Source organism: Theobroma cacao, chromosome 2 (assembly GCF_053813885.1).
Source record: "Theobroma cacao isolate CCN51 chromosome 2, ASM5381388v1, whole genome shotgun sequence".
NCBI classification, from domain to species: domain Eukaryota; kingdom Viridiplantae; phylum Streptophyta; class Magnoliopsida; order Malvales; family Malvaceae; genus Theobroma; species Theobroma cacao.
Window position 1 is genome coordinate 640,302 of NC_142640.1, and position 19,471 is coordinate 659,772.

The following is a 19,471-nucleotide window of genomic DNA, read 5'->3' on the forward strand; positions in this document are numbered from 1 at the left end:
TTGCCCCCCGATGTGTGAGAATATGCACCTCCATTCAGGATCCAGAAATGGGTAGCTTTAATATATATATATATACTAGAGTATGACCCGTGTGCAGCACACGGGCCTCTTTGCAATCCCTCTCTTTGCTTCGACAATAAACTCTGATCTCTCAGCAGCCTTTTCTTTCTCTCTCTTTGCTTCAATGTCTTTTCTCTTTCACTCTCTCTGCCCTCCACCTGGTCAATTCTTCTTTTTAAATGTATTACAGAAATCACAACTTTTCAGATGGCAGCTTATGAGAATAAAAACGTGGCCAAATATGAAACTATTTTTTGATCTTCAAATTATATATGTTATATATATATATATATATTTATTTATTTATTAAAATCTCTATCAATTCATACAAATCAAATTAATTCTTTAATCAATAACAAGCAAAATCAAATCACATATCTAAAAGAAGAAGTTTCTTTTGAAAAGATTAATCAACAACTAACCACTAATGAGATCAAACGACAAATAGAACAAATCAAAAAAGAAATAGAAGATATAATTTGTTCTGATATTCCAAATGCATTTTGGGACAGGAAAAAACATCAAGTAGAATTACCTTATACAAAACATTTTAATGAAAAACAAATCCGCACAAAAGCTCGAGCAATACAAATGAACGAAGAAATAGAAGAATTTTGCAAAAAAGAAATTAAGGATTTACTAGATAAAAAACTAATCAGGAAAAGTAATTCACCATGGAGTTGTTCTGCTTTCTATGTAATTAAAAATGCAGAAATAGAAAGAGAAACACCAAGACTTGTCATTAATTACAAACCATTAAACAAAGCACTGGAATGGATAAGGTATCCTACTCCCACAAAAAAAGATCTTCTTCAAAAACTATGTAATGCAAAAATATTCTCAAAGTTTGATATGAAATCAGGGTTTTAACAAATCCAGATCAAAGAAACTGAAAGATACAAAACAGCATTTACAGTTCCATTTGGACAATATGAATGGAATGTAATGCCTTTCGGGTTAAAAAATGCACCATCAGAATTCCAAAGAATAATGAATGAAATATTTAATCCCTACTCTCAATTCACAATAGTATATATTGATGATGTTTTGATATTCTCACAAAACTTACAAAAACATTTTAAACATCTCAAGATATTCATTGATATCATTAAGAGCATATATATATATATATATGTATATAGATACACACACACACACACACACACAGAGAACAAGGCATGTCTCTTTCTCATGCTAACTATGAAACTAGCTAATAGAAAATCACAACTTTTGCCTTGCAACAAAGGCATCCATCCCTTCCCAGATTCACCAAAGACATGGTTCCCGAGACCCGGGCTATAAAGCAACTAAAAACAACTTGATAAACTTTGATTCGCCACATGATTCCAAAAGATAATAATAACTGCTATTTGTATAGATAGAAGAGTATACCAAACAAGAGGTACAACAAAGGTCCCTGGAAAAGATTAACTGCTGTTTTCTGGAGGAATCACGATCATATGAAACCTCTCAAACTGTCGATAACAGACATATCGATAGATGTCAACCTTCCATGTGCAAAAAGAGACATATTTGATGATGAGGAGCAACCTGATGAGCCTGCAATAACATCACTGAATTCGCAGCTCAATTTTTATCTTCATCCTAGTTACCTACAACACCCAAATATAATCATCACTACAGCAACACAGCACCAGCTTTCATTAGACAAAGAACCAGGAAACATGAACAGCGATGCACCTTGCTTAAAACAGACTTTTCAGGATGTTTACTTAAATGGTCAGTGACACCAAAAACAAGAGAAAAGTACAAGCTATGACCACCCCTTTAATTACAAAAGATTCTTTTTTAACGAAAAAAAGATAAAACCACAAAAGTGGAGTAAGAAACAAAGTAACAGAAAAATGCCCAAAATTATTAGGGATAAGGCAGTCTGCTAATGAAACCTGGTTTCCTTGTCTGGAGTAGTCTCTACTTCATGGACAAACCATTAGCCAAAAAACAAGTATTCGTCATCGTAATCAGAGAAGTCACTGGCCCCTGAGAATTCAAAATAATCATCATAATCATCAGACATTAAGTCAATGTCAGAAATTCCAGATGGGTAATCTTCATCTGATGACCCAGTATCATGAACTTCCGCATCAAACTCATAATCATGAGTCGAATCATAAGGACGTCGCAAATTTTTCATGCGTTCAACACATCTTTTCTCCAAGTTCCCTACTAGACTAACATTGAAACACTGGCGCAAGTCAAGGGATTCGAGGTGAGGACAGCCATTTAGAATGGCCTGCAAGCCATCATCTGTCAGCTTGTTCCCAAAAAGTTGGAGGTGGTGTAATTCAGGCATAGTTTGTGCAATAGCTAGTGCCTCATCATCAGACTCTAATCGGAAGCGTCTGCATCCCCGAATATTGAATTTAAAGGATTTCAGACGAGGGCAACAGCGCCCAACAGTTTCCAGAGCATCTTTTGAAATGGTGCAGTATGAAATTTCAAGCTCTTCTAGAAATGGAAGTTTTGAAGCAGCCTTGCTTAATCCTTCATCTGAAATGTTATAGCACGATACAAGTCGAAGACGTTTAAGATGACTAGACCTGTGACAAGGATCATTGGAAGAATAAAAAATGGGCAACTAGAGCCAGCAGTAGCACACAAATGAATAACCATTTTAGTACTGTAATATAGTGTAAATAAGTAATGTTTGAACCTATAAATGCAAACAAATAACCATCATTCTATTGGATGTTCAAGCTGAAACATCATTTTGAAATTATATTCGGGTAATTAATCACAGATGAAGTGAACAAACAAAATACCAGACTAAGAACAAACATCTTGAATCTCAATAAGAGTACAACTTCCAAAGTGAATCAACCAATGAAACTTCATTAAGGAAACCAAAATCATACAAACACCAAAAAGCAGTGATACAAACTAAGCCAAACTGTTGGTTGCTTGATGAAGGATTATATTCTCCAACCAATAGTTACCCATCCATATCCTTCCTCTATTCGCCTAGCACCATGAGAATGCAAAGGAAAACCAAAAACAAACTGGGAAAGTTTCATTTACGTCACTAATCTTTAATCAATTGTTGTCTTAGATAATCATACCACATTGATATTCAAATTAGAAACTGTTGAAACTCGAAATATCTAAATGCATCAGCTTAACTCTTTGCCCTTAAAATTTGGACCAAATATGACCTGCCCTGCAGTAAGAATTTAAGAGCCTAATATGTCTCATTGAAAAAAAAAAAGAAGCTTTTTATTTAGTCGTAATTCACTATTTTTGTTATAAAAATATTAAGAAAAAAAGTCCAACATGACATTAAAGAACCAAAGGCAATCAAAATCCTCAAACGTTAAAGCAAGAAACCCTAATTCTATGAAATGTGCACAAATTGACTCTTAATTAACCAAACCTAGCAAAATTAAAAACGCTCCATTAACATTAAAAAATTGAAAATTGACAATTGATAAGCAGTAGAACTCGAAAAACAATCAGAGATCATAAAATTGAAAAAAAAATGAAAATTGTACCTCTCAGCGATATTAAGTAGAAGCTCATCGGTACCAAAATACTCGATATTGATATCAAGCAAGTGGCCACAGCTGCGATCGACAGCGTGGACGCACATCATTTCGAGGACACGGTCCTCGGCCGCTATATAACCCAAATTGTGCATATCGATGGATCTCCACATCAATGGGTCTTTGCAGATCTTTCGCCATTGAGAGCAGACGTTTTGGGCGCTCTTCAGGATCTCAAATGCACCCAGCCGAGAGAGAATCGAGGCCGTCACGTCCAAGGGCAGCTCCAGCCAATTACGACTTTCGCCTTCGGCGGTGGTCATAGTTCGTTTTCTTTCTTTTCTGTTTTCTCGCGTAGAGTAGGAAATATTGTCGGAAGGACTGAAAAAAGGAGAAAAGAATGGGCGTGGGTAGATTCTTAAGAAAGAAAAAGATATTGGAGAGCTGAAACGGTCAAAGTTATATTACCTCTGTTTATATAATTAGTACAAATATCATTTATATTTATTATTATATATTAATATATTTTAATTATGAATCTAAAATATATTATTAATAATCGATTTTATCAATTGAATTATAAATCAAAATCAAATTATTGAATGATTTCGATTTTCGCCTTCATAAATCTAAACATTAAAATTAATATCTAAAAAACTTTAATTATTAAATTTTTTTTAAATAAATTATTATTTTAATTATATTTATTAATTATTATTAATAAAAATATCTTTTATTATTTTGTGATTTGATATCTCGTAATGAAGGATAACATGACATAGTGATTAATGTCCCATATATATAAAATAATAAATAATATTCAATTAAAATAAAAATATAAAAATTTAATTAAACATAATAAAAAAGTAATTCAATAATACTTTTAAGCATTGTACCTAACCTTCAGGTCTCAGTTAAACCTTAAAAACCATAACATAGTATGAATCAAACTGCTATGATAAAGTCAGACAACTAAAATTCTCATAGAAATATATACTTCAAAAAGAAAAATATATAGGCATCCGAAATTAGCTCCTACTACATAGCTGGACAAAAAATACTACAGTTGAGCTCTCTGTAATTTCAACAAAAGGGTCTGAGTTTCACAAAATATCATTTGCATAGCGTCAATCCTTGTCCAAAATCAAGAAGAACCTCCTCTCAGACATTCAAAACTCCTTAACTTCATCAGTCACCCCTGGCTACAAATCTCCCCAATTAAACCATAGATCATAATCATAATCATTATCATAAATACCATCATTACCATCAAAACCATCAGAACCATAAAATTCGTAATCAAGGCCATAATCCTCATTACCAAAGTCAGAAGAAAGGTAGTCATCATCAGAAAATCCAGAATCGCTACTTACAGTGAATTCATAGTCATGAGTTGAATCACTGGGGTGTCTCAAATTTTTAATCTGTTCAGCACATCTTTTCCCCAAATCCTTATCCAGATTAACAAAGTAACATCTGCGCAGGTCAAGGGATTCAAGGTACGGGCACCTGTCAAGAATGGCCTGCAAACCATGATTAGTCAGCTTGTTTCCGAGAAGCTGGAGGTGGTGTAGTCCACGCATGTTTTGTGCAATAGCTAGTGCCTCCTCGTCATCCTTAAAATATGGGTCTCTGATAGCCACTTGATTGTATTTGAATGTTTTCAGAAGAGGGCTACAACGCCCAACAGCTTCAATAGCATCTTTGCCGGTATTACCAGAATATATTTCAAGCTCTTCCAGCAATGGAAATTTTGAAGCTGCTTCACTCAATCCCTCATCTGAAATACCCCAGCATTGCACCAGTCGGAGGCGTCTGAGATGAGTTGTTCTGTGAAACCATCAACACAAAAGTCGGTTGCCATATCAGCAGTCAAATTAGCGAATAACCTTACCGCTAGTATAATAAAGTAAGTGATAGTATATTACAAACATTTCTAATATAAATGGCGTCATGTCAATTGAAGGAACCAAAGGGTAAAAATTTTTTCTTGTTACCCTGCAATGAAACATATGAAAAAGGAACAAAAAAAAAAGAATGTAGACACTTTCTGGCATATTACGGAGCAAATGGCCGCAGCCCTGACAAAACCAGCACAGAAATCTCATACAGAAAGCAATGACAAATAAAGGCCACTCTCCTCCAATAACTAATGAGCCACCATGTCTTTTTCATAGTCTGAACTAACATTCTCTTTGCCATCCCTACCAGCAATCTGAAGAATTCGGAGATGGCCCAATCATGGTTTCTGCATGTCACTGCAGAAAAAGAATGCCATTCCTCATGAACTCATTCCTGACTTGCTACCTATCTCCAATTCCATCGCACTCCGACATATATAAAAGCCAGATGTTGTCACAAAGGCTATGAACATCCAACTACAGAGGAGTATATTTGGATGTTCGTAGCTTTTGTGACAACATCAGGCTTTTATGTCAAAGTGCCATAGAATTGGAGATAGATGACAAGCTAAGAAATGAGTTCATGAGCATTTCTGAATGGCATTTTTTTCAGTGAGATCCAAAATTCATGATTAGGTCATCCGCGGATCCTTCAGATGGGCGGTAGGGATGGCAAAGAGGCGAATATATCCACATTGAGTTATGAAATGACCAGACCCTCGAAGTACATTTTATAAACATAATGCACAGCCATGAATGCCTCACTGGTTTAGTCAATTGCACATTGCACTTTGTTTACCAAAAAATCATGCAGTTAAAAGATACCGTTAGTTTAAGAACAGTAAGCATGAATTTTCATTTAAGAAACGTAAAAAAAGAGAGAAAAAACCTAAACCCATGACTTATTAACCAAACCCAGCAAATTAAACACACTAAAACATTCAAAATTGACCATTGATCAGCGATTTGAGGGTAATATTAGTACATTACCTCTGGGTGATGTAAGCGAGAACGTCATCCGTACCAAAATACTCGACATTGATATCGATCAAACCACCACAGCTGCGATCTATAGCATGCCTGCACATTATCTCGAGATTATAGGGCATGTCATGTAAGTCACCAGCATTCCTCATGTCGATGGACCGCCAAAGGGAGGGATCCCTGCTGATGTTGCGCCACTGAGTGCATACTTTTTGAGCGCTCTCGATGATCTCTATAGCTCCCAGTCTCAACAGGATCGACGCCGTCACATCCCGCGGGAGGTCTAGCCAGTTTCGGAGACATGGCTCTTTCGGTGGCTCGGATTCGCTTTCTGATTCCCATTCCGTTTCAGTTTCGGTTTCTGCTTCGAGTGACTGGGATTCAGTAACGGTGGACATGGCTTGTTTGCAGATTTTCCAGGGAAGTGTTGGAATTTACTTAGAATTTTTAAGGGGGGCGTAAGCTAAACGGCGGAACTGTTGACTTTAAAAAATTTTCAATCCCTTTCAGCGGTGTATGCCTGCCCATCTATCTGTTTACACCTTTTAACTTCAAGACGCTTTTGTGGAATAAAAAGGTAAGACAGAAAATACTAAGTTTTAATGAATCAAAACAGATAATTCTTTATAAATTATCAAATACCGATTCTGACTCTGTCACGATCCTAAATAAAACCCATTGATATTACAACAGTTTGGTGAGGCTTGGGCCATGAAGAAACTCTCGTTTTTTTCCTCTTTGTTTATCCCTTGATTTAGTGGAATTTTACAGAGTTTTTCTATTGATGAAACTGCTTTCAATCATCGCATGATACCTCAAAAATCATTTATAAATTAAGCAGGTCATGATCAAAATTCTAAAAGAAAAATTAATATTTAAACAAAAGCGAATAGCTTAGGACCAAAGAAAAAGAAAAAAAATTGTTTAATTCCTACAAGATAACCGGCAAAAATAAAACAAAGACGCGGAAAATCAAGTTCTGGTTCGTTAGCCCTGTTGTTGCTGCTGCTTCAGCTTTCACTCTTCATGATAGGATAGGACCTCTTCCGACACATCCTGAGAGCCCTGTTGCTGCTGCTTCAGCTTTCAATCTTCATAGGATAGGACCTCTTCCGACACATCCAACACTTCCTCTACTTCAACTTCCTTGGCCTCGTATTCCTCTTCCTCATCACTAGCTTCTCCATCCCTCAACTTCTGCCTCTCCAATTTTTCCTCCTCATGTGCCCGCCTCCATTCGCTAACCCACTTGTCCCATTCCTCCTTCAACATCCTTCTCTTCTCGCGGTCTTGCTCGCTCAATAACATCGATACATCCTGGTCCTCCGCCTCGTACTTCTTACTGTACTTTTTCAAGTTCCTTGCAATCTCTTCCTCCTTCTCAGGAGTCAGGAAGGATGGTGGCCTTGGGCGCCATAAGAACTGCAATACAAAAAGACAAACAGAAATCCAGCAATCGATCAGATCATGAACTGGCAAAGGCACCAAGTGCTTGAAATAAACAAACCTGACTCCAGGAAAATGATGCATAGCACTCAAGTCTCAACAAACAAAAGTCATCAGCAACGAAATTTATCTATCATTTATGCTTATATTAGGAAGGATGGTTCATTTACCTGGAAGAAATGATCCTTCAGTATCCGATAAAGTAGCTTGCCATTAAAGGACCATACGTTGAAACCATTTTCCATTTCATGAACTGAAGTCACTGAAGTTGCAACATACCTTATATATACAGAGAGAGCACTTATCAGAATATAAATTTAACCAATGTACCCCTTTTATTAAAAGGAAAGCAATTTTCATTTCTTTTTATAGTAGAGCACCTTGTTTCAATTAAACACAAAACCAACGAGCACAAATATTGATGATATCAAATTATCTTTAGCTTACCTTCCAGTGGGATCCCATTCAATATCTGTTGCCATAAAATGTTCAGCAGTTGCCATGGTTTCAAGCTCATCAACATTGAAGAATTCCAACTGACCATTGAAACCCTTCAATCCAGCAAGTACAATGAAACGGCCACCAGGTGACCAGAATAAGGCATTTGCCTGCTTGCCCTTTAGAGTAGTTAGCTTTGAAACTCGGCCTGTGTTGTGAGCAGTTCGCATTGAGTAAAAGCTAACATCAGGCCTTGGATTATCCCCATGTATAACAGCGAACCTGTGACCCTTAGGCTCCCAAGCAAAGGCAATTATCTTGTCATTTTTATTATCAAGCTCCAAAACCTCAATTGGTATGTCTCTTTCTTTGATGCGGAAGAGCTCAAAGCCTGTATATGTGCTTTTCTTAGTTTTCGTATAGCGATCAGCCTTGACAGCAAGATAATCACCATTGCTTTGCCAGTACATCTTACAATCACTAACGCTGAAAAGATTCTTTTGCCTCAATTCCTCTTTACTGGGAATTTGAACTAGACTCACCTGAGAAATGTGGCATATTAGCTGAAATCTAAACTCATAAAATAATGGAGCCTCTCAAAAAGAACACAGATGCTTACCCTAGCAGGTTGGTTCCCACCTCCTAGTTCAGGAACAAAAAGTGCAATAATTGGATCTGTTGGTGACCAACTGAAGTCCACAACATTTTCAACCTTCAAAGATTTTTTGTCAATAAGGCTAAATGTCTCTGTTTCATAAACAGATATCATGTTCTTCCCAAGTTTGGCAAAGTACTTATCCTCTTTTCCACCGCCCCATCTGACAAATAACAATTCTAGTTCATCAGAATAACAGGGATGCTGACCAAAATGAGATGAATTAAGGAAAATATAAACCAAATGATTCACAAAGAATAATCAGAAGAATCACCTGAAAACAGGCCAAGAAACTCCTGCAACACCACCAGTTCCTCCTATTGCAAATTCATCAGCACTTCCCTTAAAATCTCTCATCACTTTCCCCGTTCTCACATCAAAAATGTTTATCACAACCCTCTACATAAATTAAATTTATATCAGAAATGACATTGGATAATAATAGAATAAAATCATGTAACAAGGATTGGTTTGAAAACCTTACATTTGCATCACGAGGATTGCTTGGTTCGTGGCTGCTGTACGTCACCAAATATTTCTCACCAGGGGAGAAATCAATAAGCTTAACCTGCATCAGTATCATTGAAGGTTAAAGATGATGAAATGCCAAGTTAAAGAATATGTTAATTTAAAGCCTATTCTAACCTGAGGATGGGCATAACGCATTAGGCGATTAAATGTATTAGCACCTCCCCAAACAGCAGCTCCTTGCCTGTGAACTGTTGCCAAGTATGTCCCAAGGGGAGACCACTGCACAAAGCTTTCAGTCCAGTACTGTAAACAAAAAACAGGTAAAATCAATCACAATGCATCAACAATCCAATAATGAAAATGATAACCGGATCACTAACAAAACAAAGCAATGACTTAAACCAAATCAACCAATATTACTCTCTTTTAAAACACACGGACATGGATCTCTGTGCACCATGCAAAAACACACGCAAAAAAGAGAGAGAGAAGGTTCACAAACTGCAAGCCACACTAAGTCATAATGTGTGCTACAAGCTCATGCTACTTACAGCACGCTTGTAAACAAGCTCAGTTTTAGACTGCCTTGCATCATTCCATAGAACCTCAGTATCAGTGCCAGCACGAATTACAAATTGATCTCGTGCCTTCTCGTCAGTAAGCCACTTTTGAAGATTTTCCTGCACATCAAAGTAATAAATGTATATAAATATCCAACACTAGGAAGGAAAGAGAGAACACAGGTTTGTGTATAATAAAAAGAACAATACTTGAGATTATCCGTTATATAGGATGCTTCTATAGTACATGGAAAACTGTTAGAATCTAGAAATCAAAATATCAAGCAGAGAAAGGAGAACAGGAAGAAACACACTTCTAATAGAATAAATTTTACACAATACCTCTTAAAGAAGAAGCTACAATTAACTTATCTAGAATCTTAGTGCAAGTATACTGTTTTACAGAAACATACAAATATTCAGCACCAATCCTCAACTCGGTCAAATCAAAACCATCCTTTACATACTCTAAATGCTTATATAAACCCATTTATACAAACCCCATAACTGTTCATGGAGTCGCATTATAAGCAGCTTAGTATCAGAGATTGAATCAACACAAAGCAAATATGAGAACGATACTCATCAAACAATTTTTACAACAGAAACCAAATGCATTTACTAAGAAAACAATGTGGAGAAAAACGACACAGTAATATTACCCCTGGTGTATAGGGTTTAATCTCAGGAGGAGCCCATTCATCCGGAACTCTCATGTACTTATCAAAATCATCAAACATACTAACAGCAAAAATATGTGCTCTATCCAACTTGTACCCATTTGTCTTTTCCTTAGCAAGCTCAGCTTCCTACATCCATAACCAATCAAAGAAACCAATTCAGATTTTGAGAACCAAAGGCATAAGACCAAAATTCTCAAAATTCAAAAGCAATAAACATCGAACCTGAGGAGTATTATACTCTATGAAACAATAACCCAGGGTTTTCTTAGTCTCAGGATCAACGGGCATCCAAAGACCATCCTCCTTAATCACACCAATCTGACTATAGATTTTTCGAATCACACCTTCGAGTTTCTCAAACTTCTCACGAGGAACAACCGGGAGATTATCGACGACTATAATGTTTCCAAACCCGGAATCAAACTCCAGTTGATCATCATGGTAAACATCCTCATCGTCACTGTTCAAAACCGAAAATTATATAATTACAAAAAAAAAATCAGTCTAAAAAAAATTTAGAAAGATAATGGGTTTTAATACCTGACAATGCCACAGTATTCTCCAGGAGGAAGTTTGACGGAACTGTAATCGAAGTTATCCAAGTCGATACCCAGTCGAGCCGCCGTCGACTCTATCTCGTTCATTAGCATTACCTCCGACGCCATGCTTATTCTCGATCTGCGTCGTTCGAGATTTGGGATGAGCCGTCTGGATTCTGGATTAGAATGGAAAGAGGTAGCGTTGGTATTTGCGTTAGGGTTTTAGGACGGTGGCGTTTTAAGATGTAGCGTTGAGATTATATACCCTTCTTATTGCACACCATTTCAATGACATCCTTATAATAGTCAAATTAGAAAAAGTACAAAATTTTAAATTTTCAATATAAATTAGAAATTTTTAAATGCTCAAATTAAAAATTAGATAGATTTTTTATTGAATTTTGTTTCAAGTATAATTATTAACCAATTACAATGAAAAATTTTAAAATTGTTGAAAATATTTTATGATTTATCGATCAACACTTTAATATTTTATCGGAAAAATGATTTTTTATTCACATTAAAATGAAAAAAAAATTATTATAGCTAATATAGCTAGAGTCTTGAGTTGTGTATTATTCTTTTTGTTACAAAACTTATATTATAATTATTTTTTATTTTATTTATAATCAAATAAGTTTTATAAATAATGTTTAATTAATTAACATTAATCAAAATATTATTTATTATTTTATATTCAATCCGACCAATAAAGTTTTATGATTATTCATCTAATAATTAGACTAATTTCTTTCTTCAATACCTTCATTTTTTTTGTTGCACAGCCAACATCCTCTCCAGAAGTAGAGCAAAATGAGAAAATTTTAATCTATCAAAATCTTGTATTATATAATTATATATGTTAAAAAAAATAAAAATAAACCTAAATCATGTAGATTATAAGGTATTTATATAAAAGATTAATCCTATTAATAGTCTAACTCTAATTAATTTAGAATATATTTTTTGGGAATGGCATGCTTAGCTTAAACATTCAGTTAATCATGTTGTAGGATGTTTTATGACTGCCTAAATCAGTCTAAAGGTGAAATTTCAAATTTGAATCTTTTGTGCCTTAATACTCATAATTAATATTAGTTTTTTGTATGATAAAAGGAGTGTTACATAGTGAACACTGTAGCAACAGACCCTTGCGAAGCAAGAGTTCTAATGTTGTTAAAAAAATTTTAATTGGAATTGGTTGTCGAGAAGGGTGATGAGTGGATGGTGGGTGGTCGGGATCGTTCATGCTTGGGAAGGATGGAACCTTCACGAGTGCGATCACACCATTTTAGTTAACAATAGTTTAATTATATAATATATATTTCATTGTAATGTTTAAAAAGAACTAGTGATTCCAATCAATAAGCGCCCTTATATCAGGCTTTAACAAGATATAAAGACTTAATAGATAAAAATAATTTCATGTTTTGTAAATAATTGATATTTTTTCGTTATGTATTATTAATTTATTTTATTTATTATTTGACGATACATTATTCGATTCGACAAAGTGATATAATTTGTAAATAAAACGAAAATCATGACAATGTTGAACAATAAATATCACACACTGTGACATATAACTAATTAATTATAACATTGTGATACTATATATACATTCTAAATTGTAACTAATCTAAAAATAGGTTTTAATTTTGACCAACTTTGGGCTTGGGCTTGGGCTTGGGCTTATTCAGATAACAAAAATGTCTACCATGTAGTCAAACTGAGGTTTTGGCTTCCTATTACATTAAGATAAAGAAAGGAAAGGTATTAAAGACATTCGAACAATCGAGCTGCAGATAGTTTTCTGAGTTTTAATGACATTCAGAACAAAGCAAGTAGATCAACATGAATAATTTCATCATAGTAAAATATGATAAATTTAGTAAAATTTCATAAATATTGACAAAGAGACAGATTGTGAAATAAAAGGATACAAGGATTACAACTTCAATTACATTTGTTACAGTATGAAACTTTTTTTAACTCAGGAAAGAAGTTCTCGAATCCAGGAATCTGAAAAAAGAAAAGAACTACAAAAAAAAAAAAAAAAAACTGTTGCTTATATGAAATAGCTAGCTAATGTGCCACTGGCTGCAGAAAGGGTGGAAGCTGTGTGTTTTAATTGCATCCACCGTACCACTGATTACTGCAGCTCCAAGAATAGCTTCCACTGAGGGTTCTACAATCTCCCCCCAAAGCTAATCCCCATGGTTGAGAATCATATGTGAAAAATATGGTACAGTGGTAGATACGTTCATTCCTAGCTTGGAAAAGATCTAACAGGGGAAGGATATTCGGTTTGTGACCGCTTTCGCTCAAAGAGCCATGAACAGTTAAAAACTAAACATTTATTAAGATCCAGGTAAGAAATATTTTTGTAAGCACTCAGCCATGTTGGTTGCTTAACTGCTGAGTATTTGACAACTTGAATTTACATTGTTTTTGGCCATTGTTATTGAATTGAGTGCCTAACAACATTTTGAACTTCGTGGTAAACTGTGCAACTTAATGGCAAGGCATTCTTCAAATATGATTCGGTTACTTTGAGAAATAATAGCCAAATACATGTTAGCTAAATAGTCCTTCTAGAAGAATACATATTCCTTGGAGCATTTGTTGTTAATGTAAATATGTTTTGCTGATGAGAAATATTGTACTTTACAAAGTTTTATTGATGAGAAATATGGCTGTAGCTTGGAGTTCCACGGCTTGTTAGTTCTCAACTAGGGTGAATCCCTAACAGGTGGTCTTCTATCACCTTTTCCACTTGAGGGTTTGTTTAATCTCGGGAATTTTCCTTATTATTTGAGCTAGAACTACTGGTCCTGGATGGAGGGTTTTTTCTTTTGTTAAAGTTTTCACTATAATCGATAAGGTGTTCAATTGCTACCATTGCTGTAGTCACATCTTGTACCCTCTATCATTGCAACTCAGTCCTTGCCCATGGTTTCGCACCTTCAAGGAAATAAAACAGTTTATCTTTTTCAGTCATATCCTTGATATCCAGTATTAAAGTAGAGAAGTTCCTCACGAACTCTCACATTGATCCTGTTTAAGACAACTCTCGCAACTTTCGTTGTGCCATATACTCAATATGCTTAAGAAAAAATTATTTCTTTAATTCCTACTTTAGATAAACCCAAGTGTTGATATGGCACTCACCATTAATGAATTTGGAACACCACCACAACTTTGTGTCCCTAGCAAGTTACATTAAACCATCACCACTTCGTCCTCTTTCGACTCCATGCGCACAACTCGAAATTATTGTTCCATATCAAAAAGGAAGTTCTCAAACTCCTTAGCATCTTGGACCCCTTCGTATTGCTTGGGTTCTGGCACTTTAGCCATTTTCCCTTGATCTTCGAAACTCTCGTTGGCATTACCAGCAGCAATAACCAAAAGATTTACCTGATCTTTCAAATCTTCAATCTCGCCTTGAAGAGTACTTAATATATCCCTAGTCTCATCATTCACGGTATTAATCATCTCGACAGTTCTCGCTGGATTGTCTCAATTTCATCTATTCGTTAGCGCGAAACCATTTGAGCTTTTACTGCGACCACCGTGGCCTTTAGCTCATCAATCCTCTTATGGTCCTCTGGTGCACCTCGCATGGTCACCATTTTCACACTTTAGATTAGCACGTTTGGCCCGTACTCTAACAACTTAATATATCCCTAGTCTCATCATTCACGGTATTAATCATCTCGACAGTTCTCGCTGGATTGTCTCAATTTCATCTATTCGTTAACGCGGAACCATTTGAGCTTTTACTGCGACCACCGTGGCCTTTAGCTCATTAATCCTCTGATGGTCCTCTAGTGCACCTCGCATGGTCACCATTTTCACACTTTAGATCAGCACGTCTGGCCCGTACTCTAACACCAACTATCACGGACTACACTCATTTGTCTAAGTATGTGACAGTCCATGCAACACTCGAGTGGACGCTTCCATGCAAGTTAGCTAATACTCGATTTTATCTGTTTCAACAATAATAATAGCAATAAATCATATTAAGAAAACTCACATCAAAATTAAAAGGCATACCGAATTCTAAATTTGCAGCCACTTAGTCATAAGAAAGAAAAATATTTTATTAATATAAAATTAATTATAAAAGGACTGAGACAAGCCATCGTCGGGCCATAGGGGCAGCTCTAAATGGATCGCTACAAGCATACCTTTACTAGTGAGGTAACCCAACAATCCGTCGACTACTCACCCCCTATAAAAAGTTTACGAGATTTTATAAATATTTTACTAGTAGCCATTATAATACTTGAAATGATGACGTTCATTTCCTAAAGAGTCTTTTCCCATAAAGACTTAACAAGTATTTATAGAGGTGTCACCACGAGACATTACATTGTTTGAAATAGGGATATTTCCCTTAAAGGTACAAAAGACTCAATCTCATAGACTACTATACCCTATTATAGTCCAGTACAAGGTTGGCTCGTGACATCTTATATAATTGTATATGTTAAAGAAAACCAATAAGGTGTATATATATATATATATAAGATTAATTCTATTAATAGTCTAATTCTAATGAAATAATACTACATTGTATTATGTATTATAATTCAACGTCCTTTTTCTAACTTCTTAACTCTAATATAACGTGATCAACTTAAATTAAATCTCTTTTCCTTTTTCATTTTTTTATCAGGAAGGGGTTTTAACCTTGAGCTTGGAATTTCTAACTTTTAGGTTATTAATCATTGACTTAAGTACTATCTTTCTCTTAGTCATATTTATAACTTAATTACCTAATTACAAAAGCCGAAACACCCTCTTTCTTTCTTTCCTTTTCTTTAATTTTTAGTCTCATTTTTCTATAAGATCATCAGTGTTACGTTTTCTTGATGTGAGTAAAGTGTAAAGCTCAAATTGGGAAGCCATTAATTAGGTTTGGTAGTATAGTATACTAGACAAATTGCCATCTTTGTGTACCAATGTGGTTCTAGTTAAACAATGGGCAATGGCTTAATTGGTGGGCCTTGTAGAACATATTTGGGGTTTAGGGTTATTACTCATATAAGCTTTTAATTAGGGTCAATATATAGTTGATTTGATTGGAGTTTAAGATCAAAATATTGACTAAAATTGATGATTCTAATTCATGTTGCTTGAAATTCTTGGAAATAGCGAACATAGATATGATGAAATGATAAATGTAGGGTCAAATTGGTGGAAATTGATTGAAAATCTATTTAATTTAGGGTTTCAATACTATAATTAAGAAAGAGTGGTGCATGGCTGCATTTGGCAAGAGTAGAGCATCATGATCGATGCTGTTGTTTTGCGAACACTGTAACATTGAAGCTTGAGAAGTAAGAGATCAACATCCCTTAAGTAAAATATCCATTAAAATCAATTTGACATAATTTGAAAATATAAAGAAATATCAATAAGTAGACAGTTTTTTATCATAATAATTGGTCTAGGAATTATCAATGTTTTTAGATTACATAAATTTATGACCACATTACATGTCTGAATAGAGTTACTAGACTCATAAAATCCAATGAGCCCATCCTAGCTAAATATTAATTAAATTACTAAAAATGACCCTGCACAACAAAACTTGAATAAATACTTCACATGTGTAAATTACTGTCAAATGGGTAAACATATCAAGCCTTTATGTTAAAGTAATTAGAATGATTTTTTCCTTTTGATTCTTAATTTTCACATGTGTAAATTGCAATTGGAGTACATTTTGCTTTACGTTTATGTTATATACACATAAGTTAAGGAGTAGCGACTTTGGTCTTTATTGAGTTGGAAAACCAACTAATTTCATTGAAGGTTAAAATTTGTAAAACAGAATAGTTACTATTTGTTATTGGGCTTCCTTGGCTTAATGAGGTTTCTTGCTGTAGTGAAATACTTCCCTATATATAATGATAGTATCTTATTCGATAATTTAGCCAAAATTTATAATTTAGGCAGTACTGTTTTGACCAAAAAACAATTATGCACTAACGAAAAGATAAAAAAGGAGAAAAAAAAACCTTTCTTTTTTAACACATATGTTAAGAGAAGAATATTCTAGAACAAATGGAGAGAGAAAGATAAATAAAGCCTCACCATATTTCATAAATATCAAAATGCTTGTAATACCAATAAAAAATTTACTATAACAAGACAAAAACACCCGTATATATTATAAAATACCTAATAACTGATAAAAATATACTTATTGCCATAACCAAAATAAATTTAACAAACTCAACCCAAAATCCCAAACACAATCTTCATGGGGCTTCCTTAGTGCACCAAGTGTCGAACAACCAACCAAATTAAATGTCGAAACCTTAGTGCACCAAGTGTTCAACAACCAACCAAGTTAAATGTCAAAATTATGAAACCCTCTTAAGACTTTCTTTTATATATAGTTATAAATTTCATTTGTCTCTTCTTTGTTCCTCAACAAAAAAAAATAATATATGTATTATGTTCTAATTAGATATTATAATTTAACTAATTATATTGTGTTATAACTCAAAGTATTTCCTTTACACCCTCACTCTAAAATTTCGTAATCAATCCAATCACTATCATCTTAAATTAAATTTTTTATTTCTTTCTTTTTTATTTTTGGTTTGATGAGTTTGAGTTTCCAAAAATTATATATCTGATGCGTGCAGAAGGCTTTGTTGATAATTTAAATGATAACACCTTGGAAGAATAAAGAACAGATTTAGACATTTCTATGTTTTTATTGAAACCATTTGATTCTAGTGATTAGGTGACAAGGACTATAATTGTCTATTTACGACTTTATGGAGTTATCCTTCAGATATGCAGAGAGACATTATAATATATTTCTTAAATGATAAAAAAAAATAAGACTGCTTGAATGTAAAATCTTTTTGGTTCATTCCTTGCTTATGATGTTATATTTTGGATTGTCTCTGAGATAAACAAACTGCTCAATAAAAGGATTAGTAAAAGGAACAATAATAAGAACTTAGAAAAACTTTTCATGAGATATTCTATTCTTATCACACTGTTCCTAAGATCATGACCATATGAGACTGATTTCACTTTAGTTCCTAAGATTATTCATCCTTGCCTCGAACTTATATACTAGATAATAATTATAACTTATGAGCACACATGCTTTACAGTTATACAAAGTTGTAGGAATCAAAACTTATCAGAACGTTAATAATAAATCTAAAATCCAGGCTCTCAGTTCCTATGTCCAGAAGTTAGCATACAGTTCTCAATAATTGGGATCTTAAAACAGAGAATACCTTAAATAATGGAGCAATATGTAGAAGCCATACACTAGCAACCACAGTGCTACGTCTTTTATCATACCTTAATTATAAAGTTCCAGAGGGCTTTTACAAGTGTAAAAGAGAGAGACAAAAGGAAATTGTTTGATATAGTGCAACCCCAAATGCCTTAAATAAACAACATTTGATTAATGGGATGGATTTATATTAGTATATCTAAAAAAGAATTAGTTTACCTCTAGATTTGGTGACAAGTTCAAGCCACTAGCATTGAGGCTGCGCACTCTATGGCCCCTAAGATCCAATCTCTAATAATGCAATGGGGAAACAAAACAACTGTATCTAATAGAAGCTTAACCAAAAGAAATATGACACTTTGGTGAATTGTTATCTAAACAGGCATAAGAGAATATATATATATAATATGTACGCATGTGTGTGTAGGTAAATTTACAAACACAACCAACAAAAATTACGACTTCAATAACAGCATAAATGACTAGCAAATATCAACTTGGGGAAAATGGGTTAATCAGCTCATCTTGCGCATGTGTAAGCTATAGCTTTAATTTAGGTTTGCTCGAGATGTGGGTTTTATTGCCACTGAAGGCAATGAACTTTTGAGTTCTGGTAGAGACCACCTAACTAACTTAGTAGCTAAAGGAGTGGTGGGTTTCTTGCCTGCACTAATATTAGCATTATTTTGTTGTCTTGTACTAGAATGAAATTTGATGATCACAATGAAATAGATATAGTTGATTTGGCAAAACCTGAACTTAATTCAAATCCATTTCTAGTTTCTCTTTTTGGTTAAATTAGTCAATGTCGAGACTTTCAACTTTGTTGCTTCACTAGATTTCCCAAATTTCCTAAACTTTATCACACTTTGTACTGGACTTGCGACAAACTAGTTCCCCAAAATTAAGGGCTCTTCCATTGGATCTTCACCAGGTTATGCTTGTTGGT

General features: G+C 34.4%; 3 protein-coding genes across 4 annotated transcripts; all 3 read right to left on the reverse strand.

Moving 5' to 3' along the window:
• Positions 1-1,136: 1,136 nt before the first annotated feature.
• On the reverse strand, positions 1,137-4,002 carry LOC18607072 (F-box protein SKIP19-like). 2 transcript variants are annotated; one of them, XM_018116489.2, is made up of 3 exons: positions 3,570-4,001; positions 1,968-2,621; positions 1,137-1,673 (listed from the first exon to the last, which is right to left on the reverse strand). In XM_018116489.2, the coding sequence occupies exons 1-2, from the start codon at positions 3,881-3,883 to the stop codon at positions 2,012-2,014; spliced, it is 924 nt and encodes a 307-aa protein (XP_017971978.1). In that variant the 5' UTR covers positions 3,884-4,001; the 3' UTR covers positions 1,137-1,673; positions 1,968-2,011. The 2 variants fall into 2 exon arrangements, with proteins under 2 accessions (XP_017971978.1, XP_088660108.1); XM_088803982.1 differs by having other exon boundaries at positions 1,137-2,621; positions 3,570-4,002.
• A 414-nt stretch (positions 4,003-4,416) lies between these two features.
• On the reverse strand, positions 4,417-7,036 carry LOC108660562 (F-box protein SKIP19-like). Its single transcript, XM_018114561.2, has 2 exons — positions 6,452-7,036; positions 4,417-5,390 (listed from the first exon to the last, which is right to left on the reverse strand). The coding sequence occupies exons 1-2, from the start codon at positions 6,841-6,843 to the stop codon at positions 4,763-4,765; spliced, it is 1,020 nt and encodes a 339-aa protein (XP_017970050.1). The 5' UTR covers positions 6,844-7,036; the 3' UTR covers positions 4,417-4,762.
• A 220-nt stretch (positions 7,037-7,256) lies between these two features.
• LOC18607073 (eukaryotic translation initiation factor 3 subunit B-like) lies at positions 7,257-11,507 on the reverse strand. Its single transcript, XM_018116307.2, has 11 exons — positions 11,239-11,507; positions 10,921-11,158; positions 10,678-10,824; positions 10,007-10,135; positions 9,630-9,758; positions 9,469-9,552; positions 9,259-9,383; positions 8,949-9,147; positions 8,339-8,871; positions 8,062-8,170; positions 7,257-7,867 (listed from the first exon to the last, which is right to left on the reverse strand). Exons 1-11 carry the CDS (start codon positions 11,361-11,363, stop codon positions 7,532-7,534), a joined length of 2,154 nt encoding a protein of 717 aa, XP_017971796.1. The 5' UTR covers positions 11,364-11,507; the 3' UTR covers positions 7,257-7,531.
• Between the last annotated feature and the right edge of the window lie 7,964 nt (positions 11,508-19,471).

Excerpts from the sequence above, each read along its gene's own strand:
- LOC18607072 (XM_088803982.1), bottom strand. The coding sequence starts at position 3,883 with ATGACCACCGCCGAAGGCGAAAGTCGTAATTGGCTGGAGCTGCCCTTG. Across the intron at positions 2,622-3,569 it reads CTACTTAATATCGCTGAGAG|GTCTAGTCATCTTAAACGTC; the intron begins GTACAATTTTCA and ends TCCTTGTCACAG.
- LOC108660562 (XM_018114561.2), bottom strand. The coding sequence starts at position 6,843 with ATGTCCACCGTTACTGAATCCCAGTCACTCGAAGCAGAAACCGAAACT. Across the intron at positions 5,391-6,451 it reads CTCGCTTACATCACCCAGAG|AACAACTCATCTCAGACGCC; the intron begins GTAATGTACTAA and ends ATGGTTTCACAG.
- LOC18607073 (XM_018116307.2), bottom strand. The coding sequence starts at position 11,363 with ATGGCGTCGGAGGTAATGCTAATGAACGAGATAGAGTCGACGGCGGCT. Across the intron at positions 10,136-10,677 it reads TTAAACCCTATACACCAGGG|GAAAATCTTCAAAAGTGGCT; the intron begins GTAATATTACTG and ends TTTGATGTGCAG. Across the intron at positions 9,148-9,258 it reads GTTTCTTGGCCTGTTTTCAG|ATGGGGCGGTGGAAAAGAGG; the intron begins GTGATTCTTCTG and ends GTTATTTGTCAG.